The sequence below is a fragment of the Heteronotia binoei genome, chromosome 13 (genome assembly GCF_032191835.1).
Source record: "Heteronotia binoei isolate CCM8104 ecotype False Entrance Well chromosome 13, APGP_CSIRO_Hbin_v1, whole genome shotgun sequence".
Taxonomy (NCBI): Eukaryota; Metazoa; Chordata; class Lepidosauria; order Squamata; family Gekkonidae; genus Heteronotia; species Heteronotia binoei.
This window is the reverse complement of record NC_083235.1, coordinates 20,250,332-20,268,106: the sequence shown is the minus strand read 5'-3', so window position 1 is coordinate 20,268,106 and position 17,775 is coordinate 20,250,332. Positions and strand designations below refer to the sequence as shown.

Genomic DNA, 17,775 nt, shown 5'->3' with positions numbered 1-17,775 from the left:
ATATGAACATATGAAGCTGCCTTCTACTGAATCAGACCCTGGGTCCATCAAAGTCAGTATTGCCTACTCAGACTGGCAGCAGCTCTCCAGGGTCTCAAGCTGAGGTTTTTCACACCTATTTGCCTGGATCTTTTTTGGAGATGCCGGGGATTGAACCTGGGACCTTCTGCTTACCAAGCAGATGCTTTACCACTGAGCCACCGTCCCTCCCCAAATTGGGAGGGCGGATTGTTGGGAGAGTCAGCAGGCAATTGGAGGGCCAGTGTGGTATGATCTATTTAACGAATTAGATTTTTTTTTTCAACCGCCCTCCCCCAGAGAACCAGGCTCAGGGTGGTGTGCAACATAATCATAAAAACAGCAATAAAACAGGTTAAAAAGACTAAAACATACTGATGTAACTGAAGACGGTGCCAAACATGCCAGTCACGCCACAATCTTTAGGGGAGGGGGTGGGAGTGCCAAACGGAAGCATCGCTGCCCTCAACCAAACGCCTGGCAGAACATCTCTGCCTTGCAAGCCCTGTGGAGACTCTAACAGGTCCTGCAAGGCACAGTTGTTATTCAGAAGAGAGTTCCACCAGATTGGAGACAGGTCAGAGGATGTCCAAAGTCTCTAGGGCTGGGGATCACCAATAGATTTTGATCCAAAGAGGAGAAGAAGAAGATGATGATGATATGGATTTATACCCCACCCTATATTCTGAGCCTCAGAGTCCTTTACCTTCCTCCCCCACAATCTCCTTTACCTTCCACCCCCACAACAGACACCCTGTGAGGTGGGTGGGGCTGAGAGCACTTTGGCAGCAGCTGCCCTTTCAAGGACAGCTCTGCGAGAGCTATGGCTGACCCAAGGCCATTCCAGGAGGTGCAAGTGGAGGAGTGGGGAATCAAACCCGGTTCTCCCCATATAAGAGTCTGTGCACTTAACCAATACACCAAACTGGCTCTCTTAACAACAGTTAAGAGTGTCACCCTAGGAGCTGGGATAGTTCGGCCTGAATCCCCACCTTGCCTTGGGAGCTTGCTGGGGGACCTTGGACCAGTCCCACGCTCTCAGCCTAACCTACCTCACAGGGTCGTTGTGAGGATAAAATAGAGGAGAATGATCTACGCCACTTTGGGTCCCCTGCTTGAAATAAAGAAAGGGAATCAATGAAATGAAGACATTCTCCCCTGCAGATGCCCCTGTATTAGCATTGATACCAAAATGGGAATACCACCTTGGCCCGTGTCACTTATTCGTTTCCAGAAAGTCATGTACCAATTTCCAGCGGGTCCCAAGCCAATAGGGAGTTCCACCTTATGATGCCTGAGGGCTATATTGCCAATCCCTCCCGCAGACCCCCATTAATAAAGCAGGCAGGGCTAGCCCAGCCACTAGGCAAACTAGGCAATTGCCTAGGACAGGGGTGGCCAACGGTAGCTCTCCAGATGTTTTTTGCCTACAACTCCCATCAGCCCCCCCATTGGCCATGCTGGCTGGGGCTGATGGGAGATGTAGGCAAAAAACATCTGGAGAGCTACTGTTGGCCACCCCTGGCCTAGGTCACCAGCCTTCTGGGGTTGCCAAACTGAGCATCCCTCCATGTGATTTGGTGATGTTATCAATGCGGGGGGGGGGGGGGAGGGTCAGAAGTTAGCCTTGCCTAGAATGCCAGACAGTCTGTGGCCAACTCTGAAAGCAGGATGTCCCCACGTCTGCCGTGTGCCAGTCTCAAGCGCAATTGCTCACGGAAGCTGTGGAATGTGATCTTGTCCATTCTTTCTCATTATGGGCTCTGTGAGATGCTGCTTGATCTTCCACTGTCTGGACGGCGTGCAATTTGGCTTCACTGTAGTCTGACCCGTGTTCCATTTGCTCTCCGCCGAAGGTGCTTGCTGCAAGAGCAGAGAGCAATTTGTCTCCTTTTGTGCCAGCTCTTTCCTTCCAGGAGAGAGGGGGAGAAAGGAACTGGTGAATTGAATAAAGCTGCACCCCCCCACACACACACAGCTTCCATTCCTGTTGCTGTATTCAAGGGAGCCACTTCACCAGGCTACAGATTCTCTCTCATTCCCTCTCTTTTTTGCCATCAACTCACAGCCCACTTATGGTGACCCTGTTAGGCAGGGGTGGCCAGACTTGCTTAATGTAAGAACCACAAAAAAAATAAACATTGGATGTTTGAGAGCCACAAGGAAGGGGGAAGGGAAGGAAGGAAGGGAAGGGAAATGAATGGGGGAGGGAAAGGTGGAAAGAAACACCTGGAGCAGAGATCCATCAGTGGCTGTTAGCCACAGTGTATTGTTGGAACTCTCTGTCTGGGGCAGTGATGCTCTGTACTCTTGGTGCTTGGGAAGGGCAATAGTGAGAGGGCTTCTAGTGTCCTGGCCCCACTGATGGACCTCCTGATGGCACTTGGGTTTTTTGGCCACTGCGTGACACAGAGTGTTGGACTGGATGGGCCATTGGCCTGATCCAACATGGCTTCTCTTATGTCCTTATGAAAGCAACTTCAACTTTAAATGCATTCTCCAAGCCTCCAGCTGGCTTGGAGCAGTGATTTAAAGAGACAGATGCCTTCTCCAAGCTGGCTGAGAGGGCAAAGGAGGCTTTGAGAGCCACACAATGTGCGTGAAAGAGCCACCTGTGGCTCCTGACCCACAGTTTGGCCACCCCGGCTGTAGGGTTTTCAAAGCAAGAGACATTCAGAGGTGGTTGGCCATTTCCTGCCTCTGTGTACCTTGGACTTCCAGGGTGATAGTCTCCCAATCCCATCTAGATACTGACCAGGGCTGATTCTGCTTAGCTTTTGAGATCTGACGAGACGGAACTAGCCTGAGCAATCTAGGAAGGGCCAGATTTCCTCCTCCACTTCTTGCACCCTCAGGGATAGGATGCCCTTTTCCCTCCTTTTGGGTCAAATTTTTATGCTGCTTATCCATCAAGGAGCTGTGAGTGATAGGTATGATTCGCCCATCTTCCATTTTACCTTCACAACAACCAGGGCTTTTTTTTTTTTTTTTTGTAGTGGGAACTCCTTTGCATATTAGGCCACCGCACCCCTGATGTAGCCAATCCTCCTGGAGCTTACAGTATCCCCTGTACGAAGAGCCCGGTAAGCTCTTGGAGGATTGGCTACATCAGGTGGGTGTGGCTTAATATGCAAAGGAGTTGCTGCTACAAAAAAAAAAGCCCTGCCAACAACCCTATGAGATAGGCTAGACTTCAAGAAAACACTTGGCCTCATGGGCTTTCTAGCTGAGTGGAGATTTGAGAGTTTTTCTAGTCCTAGCTTGGAACTCTAACCTCAATGCCACCATTCGTGGCTGCTGCTACTGCTGCTGCTTCCCTGGGTGACAGACCTGTATATTCTCATCTGGTTAAGAATTGCCAAGCGGATGACATCAGAGTTCTATGCTAGGGTGGCCAGGTCTCACTCAGCAAATATCTGGGGGACTTTGGGGGTGGAGGCAGGAGATTTTGGGGGTGGAGCCAGGAGCAAGATTGTGACAAGCATGATACAACTCCAAAGGGAGTTCTGGTCATCATATTTAAAGGGCCTGTGCTCCTTTTAAATGTCTCCCCTCCTTTGGAAATAATGGGGGGGGGGCAGGAGTACCTTCTTTGGGGGATCATAGAATTGGACCTCGTGGTCCAATCTTTTTGAAACTTGGAGGGTTTTTTGAGGGGAGGCACCAGATGCTATGCTGAAAATGTGGTGCCTCAACCTGAAAAAACAGCCTCCCAGTGCCCCAGATACCAACAGATTGATTTTCCATTATATCCTATGGAGAGCAATCTCCATAGGGTATAATGGAGCACCCAGTGGACATTCCCCCTCCCCACTTTCTCCTAACCCTGAAGTGGGGGGGAGGCCTCCAAACCAGGGGATCCCCTGCCCCAGCTGGGGATTGGCAACCCTAGCTTTGCCTGTGGGGGTGACTGGAGGCCCATTCTGGTGTAATGGTGGACCAGGACCTTGGTTGAGCTGGGTTTGAACCCCCGCTTCTGCCACGGAAGCTCTCTGGGCCTGTCTACAAGGGGGAGAAGAGTGGATCCAGCCCAATGACACACAAGTTGTCTTGAGTGGTGGTTCGTGGTACACATCACAGCCAATGGGAGAACTGGAAAAATGCCAGGATGTTAGTCTTTGCGAAAGAGAGAGAAATGAAGTTGAGAACAATGGTCTAACAGCCTCTTTGAGTTCCACCCAGGGTAGGGAAGAAGAAGATATTGGATTTATATCCCGCCCTCCACTCCGAAGGAGTCTCTGAGCGGTTCACAATCTCCTTTACCTTCCTCCCCCACAACAGACCACCCTGTGAGGTGGGTGGGGGCTGGAGAGGGGCTCTCACAGCAGCTGCCCTTTCAAGGACAACCTCTGCCAGAGCTATGGCTGACCAAGGCCATTCCAGCAGGTGCAAGTGGAGGAGTGGGGAATCAAACCCGGTTCTCCCAGATAAGAGTCCGCACTCTTAACCACTACACCAAACATCATTGAGGGCAAGCCGGAATGACAGTAATTGAAGGCAACAGAACTGAATGAGTCAATGTTTTTAAAAAGAAGCACCAAAATACCACTGAAAACAGAAAGGTGGAGGGTTTTCTGCAATGCCAAAATGGTTGTGAAAAAACACCCAAGTTCTTTGGGCCCAATCCTAGAATTCACAGTTCAAATTGGCTCATCTAATGATCATAACATCTAGGTCTCCGGGCGGTCTAGCTACAACATCGGTAACATTTTTCTGATACATTCCATTGCCCAGAGCTGTTATCGATCTGCTCTTCGGTTTCTGACGCTCCTTTGCAATTTGAAAACGCTTATAGATAAAAGCCCCCTTTGAAAATTTGCTGCATTTTTTTTTCTTCAGCAGTCTAGGAAGTTGTCAGATAAGACAGGCTTGTAAACAGCCCTTCGGCTGGACCTCTAGCGGAAAAGATGTCTGCAGGTCATCATGCAGTTTGATCCAAAGGGTGTTTGTTGTTGTTTTGGTTTCCCCGCCCCCCCTCATAAACTGGCAGAAAGTTGGCTCCTTCCCCCCTCCCTTTCAAACTGTTGGAGTGATATAGATCAGTTTTTTAAGTAAGCAGGTGGGCAAGTAATTTTGGAGTGAGCTAGCAACTTCATAGAATCATAGAGTTGGAAGGGACCTCAAGGGTCATCTATCTATCTATCTATCTATCTATCTATCTATCTATCTATCTATCTATCTATCTATCTATCTATCTATCTATCTATCTATCTATCTATCTATCTATCTATCTATCTATCTATCTATCTATCTATCTATCTATCTATCTACCTATCTACCTATCTACCTATCTATCTATCTATCTATCTATCTATCTATCTATCTATCTATCTATTACTTTCAATTTATATCCCGCCCCTCTCCGCAAGCGGACTCAGGGCGGCTTACAACATCATAGTCCAACCTCACTAGGGGTCCCAACCCTCCCGCCCTGGCGGGGGGACCCCAGGATTTCCCCCCCTCTTCCCCCGCTCCCCCAAAAAATGGAAGGGGGGGGGAGAGGGGGGGAAATGGCGAGCCGCCCCGTCTCGCAGCGTGCGAGGCCGCCGCGCCGCGCCGCTGCCGCCCCCTTCCCGCCCAGTGAGGCCGCAGGCGGCGGGGCCCGCTGGCGCCCAGCAGCAGGAGGAGGCGGCGGTGACGGAGGAGCTGTCAGCCGAGGGCCTCGCTGGCTGGCGGCGTTGGCAGCACAGCCCCGCCAGCACAGCCCCGCCAGCACCAGCGCTGCAGCGCTGGAAGCAGCACCTCGGCAGCGCCGGAGGCAGCTCCTTGGCCTCCGGCATTGGCAGCACAGCCCCGCCAGCACCAGCGCGGCAGCGCCGGAGGCTGAGGAGGAGGCCCCGAGCCCCTGGCCCCGCTCTCCATGCCCGCGCCACCGCCCTGCTTCACCCAGGCTTCCAGCCTCAGGCAGGGCCGAGGGGCAGGGAGGACGAGCGGGGAGGAGGAGGAAGGGAAAGCTTCCTCCTCAGGCGGCGGCTGCGGCGCGGGAACCTGCGGCTGCGGTGCTTGTCACAGCCTTGATCTTGGCTCCACCCCTAACATCTCCTGGCTCCACCCCCAAAGACTCCTGGCTCCACCCCCAAAGTTCCCAGGTATTTCTTCAATTGGACTTGGTAACCCTAAACCTCACAGATACTTCCCCCTAAATTCACAGGATCTTCATTGCTGTCAGATGGCCATCTAGCCTCTGTTTAAAAACCTCCAAGGAAGGAGAGCCCGCCACCTCCTGAGGAAGCCTGTTCCACTGAGGAATCGCTCTAACGATCAGGAAGTTCTTCCTAATGTTGAGCTGAAAACTCTTTTGATTTAATTTCAATCCATTGGTTCCAGTCCTAGCTTCTGGAGCCACAGAAAACAATTCCACACCATCTTCTTTATGACACCCTTCAAATACTTGAAGATGGTGATCATATCACCTCTCAGCTGCCTCCTCTTCTGCAAACCTAAGTTGGAACTCACAAGGTTCCTTAAACACAGGGCTTTTTTTTGTAGTTAGAACTCCTTTGCATATTAGGCCACACCTCCCTGATGCAGCGAATCCTCCAAGAGCTTACAGTAGGCCCTGTAATAAGAGCTCTGTAAGCTCTTGGAGGATTGGCTCCATAAGCCAGTTTGGTGTAGTGGTTAAGTGTGTGGACTCTTATCTGGGAGAACCGGGTTTGATTCCCCACTCCTCCACTTGCAGCTGCTGAAATGGCCTTGGGTCAGCCATAGCTCTGGCAGAGGTTGTCCTTGAAAGGGCAGCTGCTGTGAGAACCCTCTCCAGCCCCACCCACCTCACAGGGTGTCTGTTGTGGGGGAGGAAGGTAAAGGAGATTGTGAGCCGCTCTGAGACTCTTCGGAGTGGAGGGCGGGATATAAATCCAATATCTTCTTCTTCTTCTTCTTCTTCTTCTTCTTCTTCTTCTTCTTCTTCTTCTTCTTCTTCTTCTTCTTCTTCTTCTTCTTCTTCTTCTATAAGAGGGGGTATGGCCTAATATGCAAAGGAGTTCCTGCTACCAAAAATGCCCTGTCTAAAACAATGTTTCCCAGCCCATGGGTCAGGACCCCAAGGTGGCTCTCGAAGCCTCTGAATGTGAGTCAGGGACCAGTGGTCCCTAATGGCCACCTTCGTCTTTTCCATTGCTCTGTCTGGTATCGTGGAAATCAAGATCTGACTCTGGAAACAGTATCTTGTGTTTTTATTTTCCCTTCACTACGTATACCTGTCGATCAAGCAAAAGGTGTTCTGACAGTCTCTAGAGTGAGTGAAAATATTAGGGGTGATTAGAGGGAATAATGCAGAACAAGGGTGGCCAAATCTGCTTAATGTAAGAGCCACATAGAATAAATTTCAGATGTTTGAGAGCTGCAAGACATGAACGTCAGATGACATGAGCCATAAGAGAGGGAGGGAGGGATGAAAATAGATGGGGGAGGGAGAGGTGGAAAGAAAGCAACTTTAAATGCATTTTCCAAGCTGTTTGCCGGCTGGGCTTGGAGAAGCTAACAGGGAAGAGGAGGAGGAGCTAGTGGGGCTCCAGGAAACCTCTGTCAGTACAGATTTTAATTGATGGTGATGAAGAGCAAAAGCTCTTAAAAATCAAATAGTAAATGCTAGGGCAGGTGTGGTCAACCTTGCTTAACGTAAGAGCCACATTGAATAAACATCAAACGTTTGAGAGAAGGAAGGGAGAGAGGGAGATGGGGAGGTGGAGGTAGAAAGAAAGCAACTTTAACTTTAAATAACTTCTCCAAGCTGCTAGCTAGCTAAGCTTGGAGAACATGAAGCTGCCTTATACTGAATCAGACCTGTGGTCCATCGAAGTCGGTATTGTCTACTCAGACTGGCAGCAGCTCTCCAGGGACTAAGGCAGAGGTCTTTCACATCACCCACTGCCTGGTTCTTAACTGGATGCTGGGGATTGAACCTGGGACCTTCTACGTGCCAAGCAGTTGCTCTGCCACTGAGCCATGGCCCCTCCCCATGTGCCTCCCTTCCCGCCCCTTGCGGAATTTATCTTGCTTATTTACTATGTTCTGTTTTAGATTTATGAGCTCTCAGCTTCTGGGGCTAGGGAAGGTTATGAAGGTGGATAAATAATGCTCTCCCCAGTGAGCCATGGCCCCTCCTCAGAAATGATTTAAAGAGAGAAATGCCTTCTCCTAACTGGCCAGTGGTGCGGTGAAGGCATTGAGAGCCACATATAATGTGTGAAAGAGCCACACTTGGCTCCCGAGCTGCAGTTTGGCTACCCTTGATGGAGGAGGGGCTGGTCAGGGGATGGAATGTGACCTCCAGATGCAAAGGCTGAGTATGCTGGAATGCTGCTTGCTTGGGAGTTCAGTGGGGGCAGCTATGCCCTTCGTGTGACTTTTTTGGTTCTCAGAAACATCCAGTTGGCCACTGTGGAAAGCGGAATGCTGAAAACAACGGGTACTAAGGTTGTTGCTCGCCTAGAGTGCTCCAAAACCTTGGGCCAGCCCTTGATTGGTCACAAAGCCAGTAAATTCAGACTTGTTGGCCACCAATACCAAAAAGCAGGCCTCGGATTCAGCAGGAGCTCACAGGAGCGCAGCTTCTGAACCTTTCTGAGGGTTCCCCGTCTTCCTCTCCACCTACCTTGTTCATTGAATAGTAGGTGCAACTGCATAACAATCCCTGGATTAGGAGAGCGGGCAGCCAGCCAGCTTTGCCACACCCCCAGCAGCCCTCATTAACCCCTGGAGAAGCTCGCACCACCCTTTCTCCACTTCTTATGTGATTTTGGGCGATGGGTGGTTTGCTGGCCTTTTGACTGGAGGGTGGCAGCTGAGGAGAGCCCCAGGTGAGCGAAGCCTGCTTGGGCTGGATGCATCTCTAGCCAGTCTATGCAGGCCTCGCTTGCTCGGGGCTCTCTTTCTTGCATGGGGTTGCTTTTGGTTGCAGGGGGGCATATGCTAATGAGTTATGCCAATGAGCTTCACCACTTATTTTTCTACAAAACGACCCCTGCCAAAAAGGTTGGGAATGGCTGACTTAGACAAATCCAAGAGAGCTGCCCAGTCATGCTGCACCTACTGCCCATTCCCTGTAGCCTCCCTGCCCCGTATTTTACTCAGTTGTTCGGAAAAGGTGTTGCTTCCTCTTCAATGAGTATCATGGGCAACCAGCCTACAGGGAGGACTTCTAACAACCAGCCGCACTGATTGCAATTCCAGCTTAGCGAAGGCTATCCTTGTTGAGGGGTGAGAATTCGGAGGAACTGGGAACACGAAGCACAGGCTGCAGTGCATAAGCGTGTGAGGAATTAAAGAAGACACATGTTGTGGATGATTATTTATCCACCTTCATAACCTTCCTAGCCCCAGAAGCTCAGAGCCCGTAAATCTAAAACAGAACATAGTAAATAAACAAGATAAATTCTGCAAGGGGTGGGAAGGGGGGCAGAGCTCAGAGGCAAAGCTCATGCTTTGCATGCCGATGGCAAGGTTTGAAAGCCCTCTCTTGGAAACTGTGGAGATCTGCTACTCTTGTGAAAGAAGAAGGAGGACTGTAGATTTGTACCCTGCCCTTCTCTCTGAATCAGAGACTCAGAGCAGCTTATAATCTCCTATATCTTCTCGCCCCACAACAGACACCCTGTGAGGTGGGTGGGGCTGAGAGAGCTCTCCCAGAAGCTGCCCTTTCAAGGAGAGAGCTATGGTTGACCCAAGGCCATTCCAGCAGGTGCAAGTGGAGGAGTGGGGAATCAAATCCAGTTCTCCCAGATAAGAGTCCGTACACTTAACCACTACACCAAACTGGCTCTCAGGGGACTTTGAGGGTGGAGCCAGGAGACTTTGGGGGGTGGAGCAAGGGTGTGATAAGCAGAATTGATTTGAAAGGCCTAGGTTCAAATCCCCGCTCTGCCATGAAAGCTCTCTAAGTCACCTTGGGACAGCTGTTCTCTCTCAACCTAACCTAGTGTGACAGAGTGACAGGTGTAAGGATACCATGAGGAGAGAGGAATGTCTTTGTAAGCCTCTTTGGGTCCCCATTGGTGAAAAAAGGGGAGTAAAAATATCTAAATACAGAGATCCAGCCATAGTCATTCACAGGGCTTTTTTGTAGCAGGAACTCTTTTGCATATTAGGCCACACCCCACTGATGTAGCCAATCTTTCTGGAGCTTACAATAGGCCCTGTAAGAAGAGTCCTGTAAGCTCTTGGAGGATTGGCTACATCAGGGGTGTGTGACCTAATATGCAAAGGAGTTCCTGCTATAAAAAAAAGCCCTGGTCATCCAAGGCAATCTGTCTATATATTATCTGCCCAACCTTTTTGAGCCTATAGGCACCTTTGGAATTCTGAAACAACATTGATAAATAGCTGAATAAATACCCAAAAATACCAATAAGGGGTTTTTTTTAAAAAAAAAATTCTGCTCAGTATATACCGAGTACACATCCTAATCTCCAGTGACCAGTTAGAAGCCTTGCTGGACAAATGCTCCAGCTGGTCCCACCCCCTGTCTAAAAACACTTGCCTGATGCTTCATTTTCTCATTTTTACTGTGGAGTAAGTGTCATTTGGGTTTTCACCTCCAGCGGCAAAATATTGGGGGGAGTGGCCCACTGCTGTTTGAGTTTTTGTGACTTCCTTAAGAGGAAGGTGGAATTAACTCATGAGAGCTCATCCTCACTTCCCTTGTGTCGTCCCTCAGGTCTGGTACATGGATGGTTACTACAAGGGACGCCGTGTCCTCGAGTACCGTACCCTGAACGACTTCATAACAGGCCAGAACTTTGTCCAGCACCTCCTGCCTCACCCTTGGGCCGGCACGGGCCACGTGGTCTACAACGGCTCCCTCTACTACAACAAATACCAGAGCAACATTGTGGTGAAATACCACTTCCGCTCGCGGAGCGTCGTCGTGCAGCGCAGCCTCAATGCCGCCGGTTACAACAACACCTTCCCGTACTCCTGGGGCGGCTTCTCTGACATCGACTTCATGGTGGACGAGAACGGGCTGTGGGCGGTCTACACCACCAACCAGAACGCCGGCAACATTGTGGTCAGCAGGATGGACCCCATCACGCTGGAGATCCTCCACAGCTGGGACACCGGCTACCCCAAGCGGAGTGCTGGCGAGTCCTTCATCATTTGTGGGACCCTCTACGTGACAAATTCTCACCTGGCTGGGGCCAAGATCTATTTTGCCTACTACACAAACACTTCTAGCTATGAGTACACGGATATTCCCTTCCACAATCAGTATTCCCACATATCGATGTTGGACTATAACCCCCGGGAGAGAGTCCTCTACACCTGGAACAATGGCCACCAGGTCATCTACAATGTGACTCTCTTCCACGTCATAAAGACATCGGGGGGAGTTATAATCCTGTGCGCTAAGAGGCCTGAACTCTCTCAGTTGTCCTTTTGTTCATTTTCTCTCTTATCCTGCGGGTGGGGTCGGGGGCACTGTGGCCTGCAAACTCGGTGGCCTGGGAACAATTCCGTGATGCTGTTATTTCTACATAATAAAATGGAGGGAGAGAGAGCCCCTCGCTCTCTTTCTCTTCTTCCTCACTCTTTTTCTCTCTCTTCTGTGGTTGATGACGCATGGATCTGGTTTGGGGCTTCTTTGGGGGGGCGGGGCTATTTTTTATTTTTGTATTGATTTTATTTTTGTTTAATTACCGGTGGCAAATAAAGATGATCTCGTTGAGGTTGGACAACGTTTGGGCCCTTCTTGGTTTCGTGAGTGGGAAGGGGCTGTGGCTCAGTGGTAGTGCAAGCTCAGAGCAGTAACATGCAGAGTTGCGACAGGCAGGCTCCTCTGAGAATGATTCATTTTGGTCGGAGTTAGCAATGGGAGGAGCAATCAAATGACTTGAAGTGCACTTCAGGGTTCCCAGCCAGGTCTGCTTGGAAGAAGGCAAAGCCCGGTCAGTGACTCATGCAGTGGACAGTTCAATCCCCAGCAACTCCAAATAAAAGGGTCAGGAGGAGATGACTGGGCAACAGCTAACCACCCCGTAAAAAAGTCTGCCAAGAAAATGCCGTGAAGTGACATTACCCCATGTGTCTATAACGACTCGGTGCTTGCACAGGGGACTACCTTTATCTAGGAGATGAGGAAAGACCTCTGCTTGAGACCCCAGAGAGCCATTGTCAGTCTCAATAGACAGCACTGGCCTCAATGGACCAATGGTCTGATTCACTGTAAGGTGGCATCATTGGAAGGGGATGTTCCATTGACAGCTAAGGATGACCAACTACCAGCTTGTCTACCAGCCAAAAAATATTGCAGACCCTGGACTGACAACAGAGGAGGTCTTTCATTTGAGCCTGTGCATTCCCACACTGCACACATATCTCCAAGGGTGGAATTCTAGCAGGAGCTCCTTTGAATATTAGGCCACACACCAAGGATGTAGCCAATCCTCCAAGAGCTTACAAAAAAAGAGCCTTGTAAGCTCTTGGAGGATTGGCTACGTCAGGGGTGTGTGACTTAATATGCAAAGGAGCTCCTGCTAGAATTCCACCCCTGCATATCTCTATATGTACCAGTGCTCCTAAGCGTTACTATCATATTGAAACCTCGAGAATTTCTGTATCTCTTGCGAATCCACCAGTTAAGCAGAAGATGCTACAGCTTGATTGATGGTAGATTTGAAATTCTGCTCACTACAGCTGTCACAGGGAGACTCGTAGACCAACAGAGGAGGGAAAGGAATGGGTAAGAGAAACAATATCCTTGTTTAAAATAGTTGACTTGAGGAACTCACTGCCACAAGATGTGTTGCTCACCACTGTCTCAAAGGGTGGTGGAGAAGGTGGTGGAAAGTTCTATAGCGGGGTGGCCAAACTGCGACTCAGGAGCTCTTTCACACCTATTGTGTGGCTCTCGAAGCCCCCACCACCCCGTTGGCCAACTTGGAGAAGGCATTTAAAGTTAAAATTGCTTTCTTCCCAACTCTCCCTCCCTCCCCATCTATGTACCTTCTTTCCTTCCTTCCTGAGCCCAGACAGTGACTCATGCGGAGACACAGGTGGGCAGTCCCCAGTGTGGATGAGTACTCTGGACTCTCAGGAGTTTTTTGTGAACCAATACATTAATTTCTTTGGGCACTTCAGCAGATCCTTTGTTGCAAAGTCACACATTTTTGCATGCTGTTGGCATGTTATAGCTGTAGCCCAGTGGGCTCGCACATCAGCACATAACTGTGGTCCTTTTGCAAAGTCTAAGCTCACTGAGCCCTTAGCAACTGCTCCTCAGATTGAATGATGATTTCCACTGTGAGCTTCTTTTGAAAAGCAAACTGTGAGAACAGTCATATTTGGCCCTGGGCAAAACAACTCTCCCCTCTTGGCAGAATTTTACACATTGAAGCCTTGCGGTTCACAGAGATGGCTTAAATGCCTGTTTCCTGGGGTTTGAGAGGTCAGGGTGGAGGAAGCCAAGTCCGTGCCTCCCTCTGATCTGGAAACTGAAAAGGCTCAACAGCCTGCCCTCCTGGGTAACTCTCAGGCCTCCCAGAAACCAATTACAACAGTATATCAGGCTAGAGAGGCCTCGAGAACACATATTAAAGAACAGTAGCAACTGAGGGACCTTCAAGATTTGGGGGGTATAAGCCTGTGATAGTCAAAGCTCATTTCATCCGATCTGGCAAAAGCAGCTTTGACTTCGAAAAGCTTATACCCTCAAAGTCTTGTTGGTGATAGGGTTGCCAATCCCCAGGTGGGGGCAGGGAATCCCCCAGTTTGGAGGCCCTCCCCCCCGCTTCTGGGTCATCAGAAAGCGGGGGGAGGGAAGGGAAATGTCTTCTGGGAACTTTATTAGTCCCTTTGGAGATTTATTCCTATAGAAAATCATGGAGAATTGATCCGCGGGAATCTGGGGCGGCTGTTTTTTGGGGTAGAGGCACCAAATTTTCAGTATAGCATCTAGTGCCTCTCCCCAAAGTACCCCCCAAGTTTCAAAAAGATTGGACCAGGGGGTCTATTTCTATGAGCCCCAAAAGAAGGTACCTCTATCCTTCATTGTTTCCTATGGAAGGAAGGAATTGAAAAGGTGTGCCGTCCCATTAAATGTGATCGCCAGAACTCCCTTTGGAGTTCAATTATGCTTGTCACAGCCTTGCTCTTGGCTCCACCCCTAATGTCTCCTGGTTCCACCCCCAAAGTCCCTAGATATTTCTTGAACTGGACTTGGCAACCCTAGTTGGTGACAAAGCTGCTGCTGGACTCCAGTCTAGCTTTTCTACTTTAGCTCAACATGGCTTCCCTTTGAAATTACCTTGAGAACAGTTGACAGAGTTCTCTCTAAGCTGAGTTAGTGTGAGCTAGCTCACAGTTTTTTAGCCTCTGGCTCACATATTTTTGTCTTAGCTCAGGATGGATGGCCCAAGAGCAAACTGACGTACACAGCAGCCAAATCACTCCCTCACAACGTAAGTGCTGCTCGCTCATGAAGTAGATTTTTTGCTCACATGACCCCACAACTTGGAGGAGGCTTTGGCTGCAACAGGGCTGGGCTGGATTAGTCATCAGATTAAGTATGCTATAATGCAGCGCCTTGGTAGTCCCTCTGGGCCGTTTTCGCACTAGCGTTTGCTCCGGCGTAGCGCCCCATTTACCTCCGGATCTTCTCTTGGATTTCGCACATGTTGCTCCGGCGCTGCGCTTTGCTCCGGCGCTTCAGGGATTTTACGCCGGAGTATGTTTTTCAGCATGTTGCCGGAGTTTCCGAAAACCTCCGGATCCACTCCGGATCCACTCAGCGGAGTTTCCTGTGCGAAATCCATCCACGCCGGATCGACTGCTTTGTGGGCGTCACCCTCTCCCTTTCCGTCCTCCCACCCCATCCACCCGCTTGGCCAATCATCAGCCTTTCGCGGCGCTTCCCCAAAGTGCCGGCACGGCCTTTTTTTTTTTAAACTTCACAGTTTTGCGTAATAGCGATATTTCGAAATTAACAAACAGAAAAAAAAAACCCTCCTGGAATAGCCTCAATTGCCACTTCAATTGGTTTCGTTAGAATTTTTTTTATTATTATTGACTTTAGTTGCATTATTTCGCTGTTGCGTTATCTCGATAATGCGAAAACGACCATTGTTGGGGGGGGGGGGAATCTAGTGCCGGTGCGGGCCAAAGCGTCCATGTGTGTGTGTTTTAAAAAGGGAATGCCTCCCTCAGCTGTGCCACCAGGATTTCTGGACCTGCACAAAATCGCCATGTATAAAATGGGAAGTTGGAGTCCTGCATTCTTCTCCCTGGCTACATTCCGCTCGGTTAGAAAATAGACGCAACCTCGCGCTTCACACGCGCCATAGAAGGGGAAGGAGAGAATGGAGCGGGGGGGGGAGTTCTGGCAGCAGGAATCAGTCAGGTCCCCGTTGCAAGCGCCAGCCGGGGAGGGGAAAGAGAGCGGAGGAAATTTGGGGGGGGGGGGGGATCTAGTGCTTCAGAATTTTGGGGGGGGGGAATCTAGTGCTAGGATTCTCCACTGTGAATGCTTCCGTTAATACATAAAGGGCTGTGGAGGATTCTACAGCTGCAGCCAATCCATAAGCAGCAGCAGCACACGTGATGCGGTTTGTCCAAGAAAAGAAGGGGAGGGAACAGCTCGATGTTACGTTAGTACGTTAGTACGTCATTACGCAACCAGACTTGCGCTTAAAAAAAAAATGATTGACAGGGCATCGGACTCAAGCCGATGCCAGTGGGAAAACGATTTGAGCCGGGGCTTCAGGGAAGGCGACTCCGCAAAGAGTCACTAGTGGGAAAACGAGAAAAATGATCCGGACATAATTGCGCCGCGGAAAAAGGGGAGCAAACGCTAAGTGCGAAAACGGCCTCTGGTTGCAAAACAAGCTGGAATCTATTCATGTGGAGAGTGTGAAATAGGTAGATGAGTGTACCCTTTGACCTGATGGCCAGTATCTCAGTGAATTAGGAATGTTGACAAAATCTTAGTGACCTACGCATGTTGATCAAGGGAAAGAAGGAAGGAAGACATGGTTTGTGAACAAAAGAGGTTTGAGGCCTTGATCAGTGTTTCCAAATCCAAATTCCTGTGTTCCTGTGTCCTGATGATGGAAATTTGCCCTTCATTCCAGAGTCTAACCATAACAGAGCATAAGAGAAGCCATGTTAGATCAAGCCAATGGCCCATCCTGTCCAAAACTCTGTGCCATCAGGAGGTCTACCAGCAGGGCCAGAGCTCCAGAAGCCCTCCCACTAGGGCTTCTTTTGAGCAGGAATGTACAGGAATACACTTCCGACTGGCTTAGTGTCAAGGGGCGTGCCCTAAATAAGCAAATAAGTTCCTGCTGGGCTTGTTCTATAATAAAGCCCTGTGTGAAACAATGGCAATGTCAGGGGGTGTGGCCAAATATGTAAATGAGATCCTGCTGGGCTGTTTCTACAAAAAAGCCCTGCCTCCCACTGTTACCCCCACCCCAAGCACCAAGAATACAGAGCATCACTACCCCAGGCAGCGTGTTCCTTCTATACCTCCTATTGATTCCATTCCACCCATTTGTGGCCAAAACCTACCTGCCCCTCTCAAAGACCTACAGTTCCAGGTTTTGCAGTATGCTGGGCAAAGATGCCTTCCAGTGCTACTCCCCAAATAAGTATGCTGCCCTCTCATGTATATATATGCAAACACACACACACATCTGGAGGAAATAAACAGCAGAGTTGCCCAAGAGCCTGGAGAAAAAAACCTCCTTTAAATATGTGGAAATGGACAGCTGAAGTTTTTCATGGCATGGAGGTAAAGAATATCACTGGACAAATAATGTCCCATTAAGCCGATCCTGAGGGAGGGAAGGCACCATAGCCCAATCGGGTCAGATCTTGGAATATAAGCAGGGCTGGTATTTGGATGGGAGACCACCAAGAAAGACTATGCAGAGGATGGCGATGTTTAAATTTAATGCTCTATGTTTAACGCCTATTTATGTCAGATTCCTGTGTTGTAAGCCGCCCTGAGCCACTTGTTGGGAAGGGTGGGATAGAAGTCATAAAATAAATAAATAAATAAATAAATAAACAAACCCCCTCTGCTTCTTCATTGCCTTGACAGTCCTTTGCTGGGGTTGCCATAACACGGTTGTAGTGACAGCACATATGTGTCATCAGGGCTTTTTTTTTTCGTAGCAGGACCTCCTTTGCATGTCAGGCCACACCCCCTGACGTAGCTAATCCTCCAAGAGCTTACAGGACTCTTTGTACAGGGCCTACTGTAAGCTCTTGTGGGATTGTTTACATCAGGGGTGTGTGGCCTGATATGCAAAGGAGTTCCTGCTATACAAAAAGCTCTGTGTGTCAGTAAGCCTATCTAAAAGGGACAAGGCATTTATTTGTTTCAGACAGTTTGCAGCCCTAACACACAAGAAGTCCTGGGGCATCTCACATGGCGTTTTATTCTGACATAAAATTTGGTTTCTCTTTGAAGATGCCACAAGACTCCTGTCTTTAACGCAGCAACCTTCCCGGAATTATTGCACTACAGGGTTGGAACGTGACTCTTTTCGTGCTCCTTTCAGCCGTTTGTCTGCATACAAAAGAACCGTGCTCTGTTCCCTTCAGGAACCTCTCTTGGTAAGAATGGAGAGATTATCCCCCATCCATACAGAGAAACCACTGCAACATTCCAGGGTGATGTCTGCGGTGGTCTCCTAAAGCCTGGGGGGACCAGATGGGCCAGACACGTCTGATTAGCAGCATGACTTGATTTGCTCCTTAGCATTCAGGAAATATTGGTGGAGGGGGAGTCTGCAGTGGCTTCTAAATAGACTC

The 17,775-nt window shown here is 49.5% G+C and overlaps 1 protein-coding gene across 4 annotated transcripts in view; it reads left to right on the top strand.

The window, feature by feature from the left end:
• Positions 1-11,696, top strand: part of OLFM2 (olfactomedin 2) — a 379,600-nt gene extending 367,904 nt beyond the window's left edge. For all 4 annotated transcript variants that reach the window (XM_060253545.1, XM_060253544.1, XM_060253543.1 and 1 more), the window contains exon 6: positions 10,679-11,696. In XM_060253545.1, coding sequence (XP_060109528.1) covers positions 10,679-11,638 — 960 coding nt within the window. In that variant the 3' untranslated portion in view covers positions 11,639-11,696. The remainder of the gene's footprint in view (positions 1-10,678) is intronic.
• Positions 11,697-17,775: the final 6,079 nt, after the last annotated feature.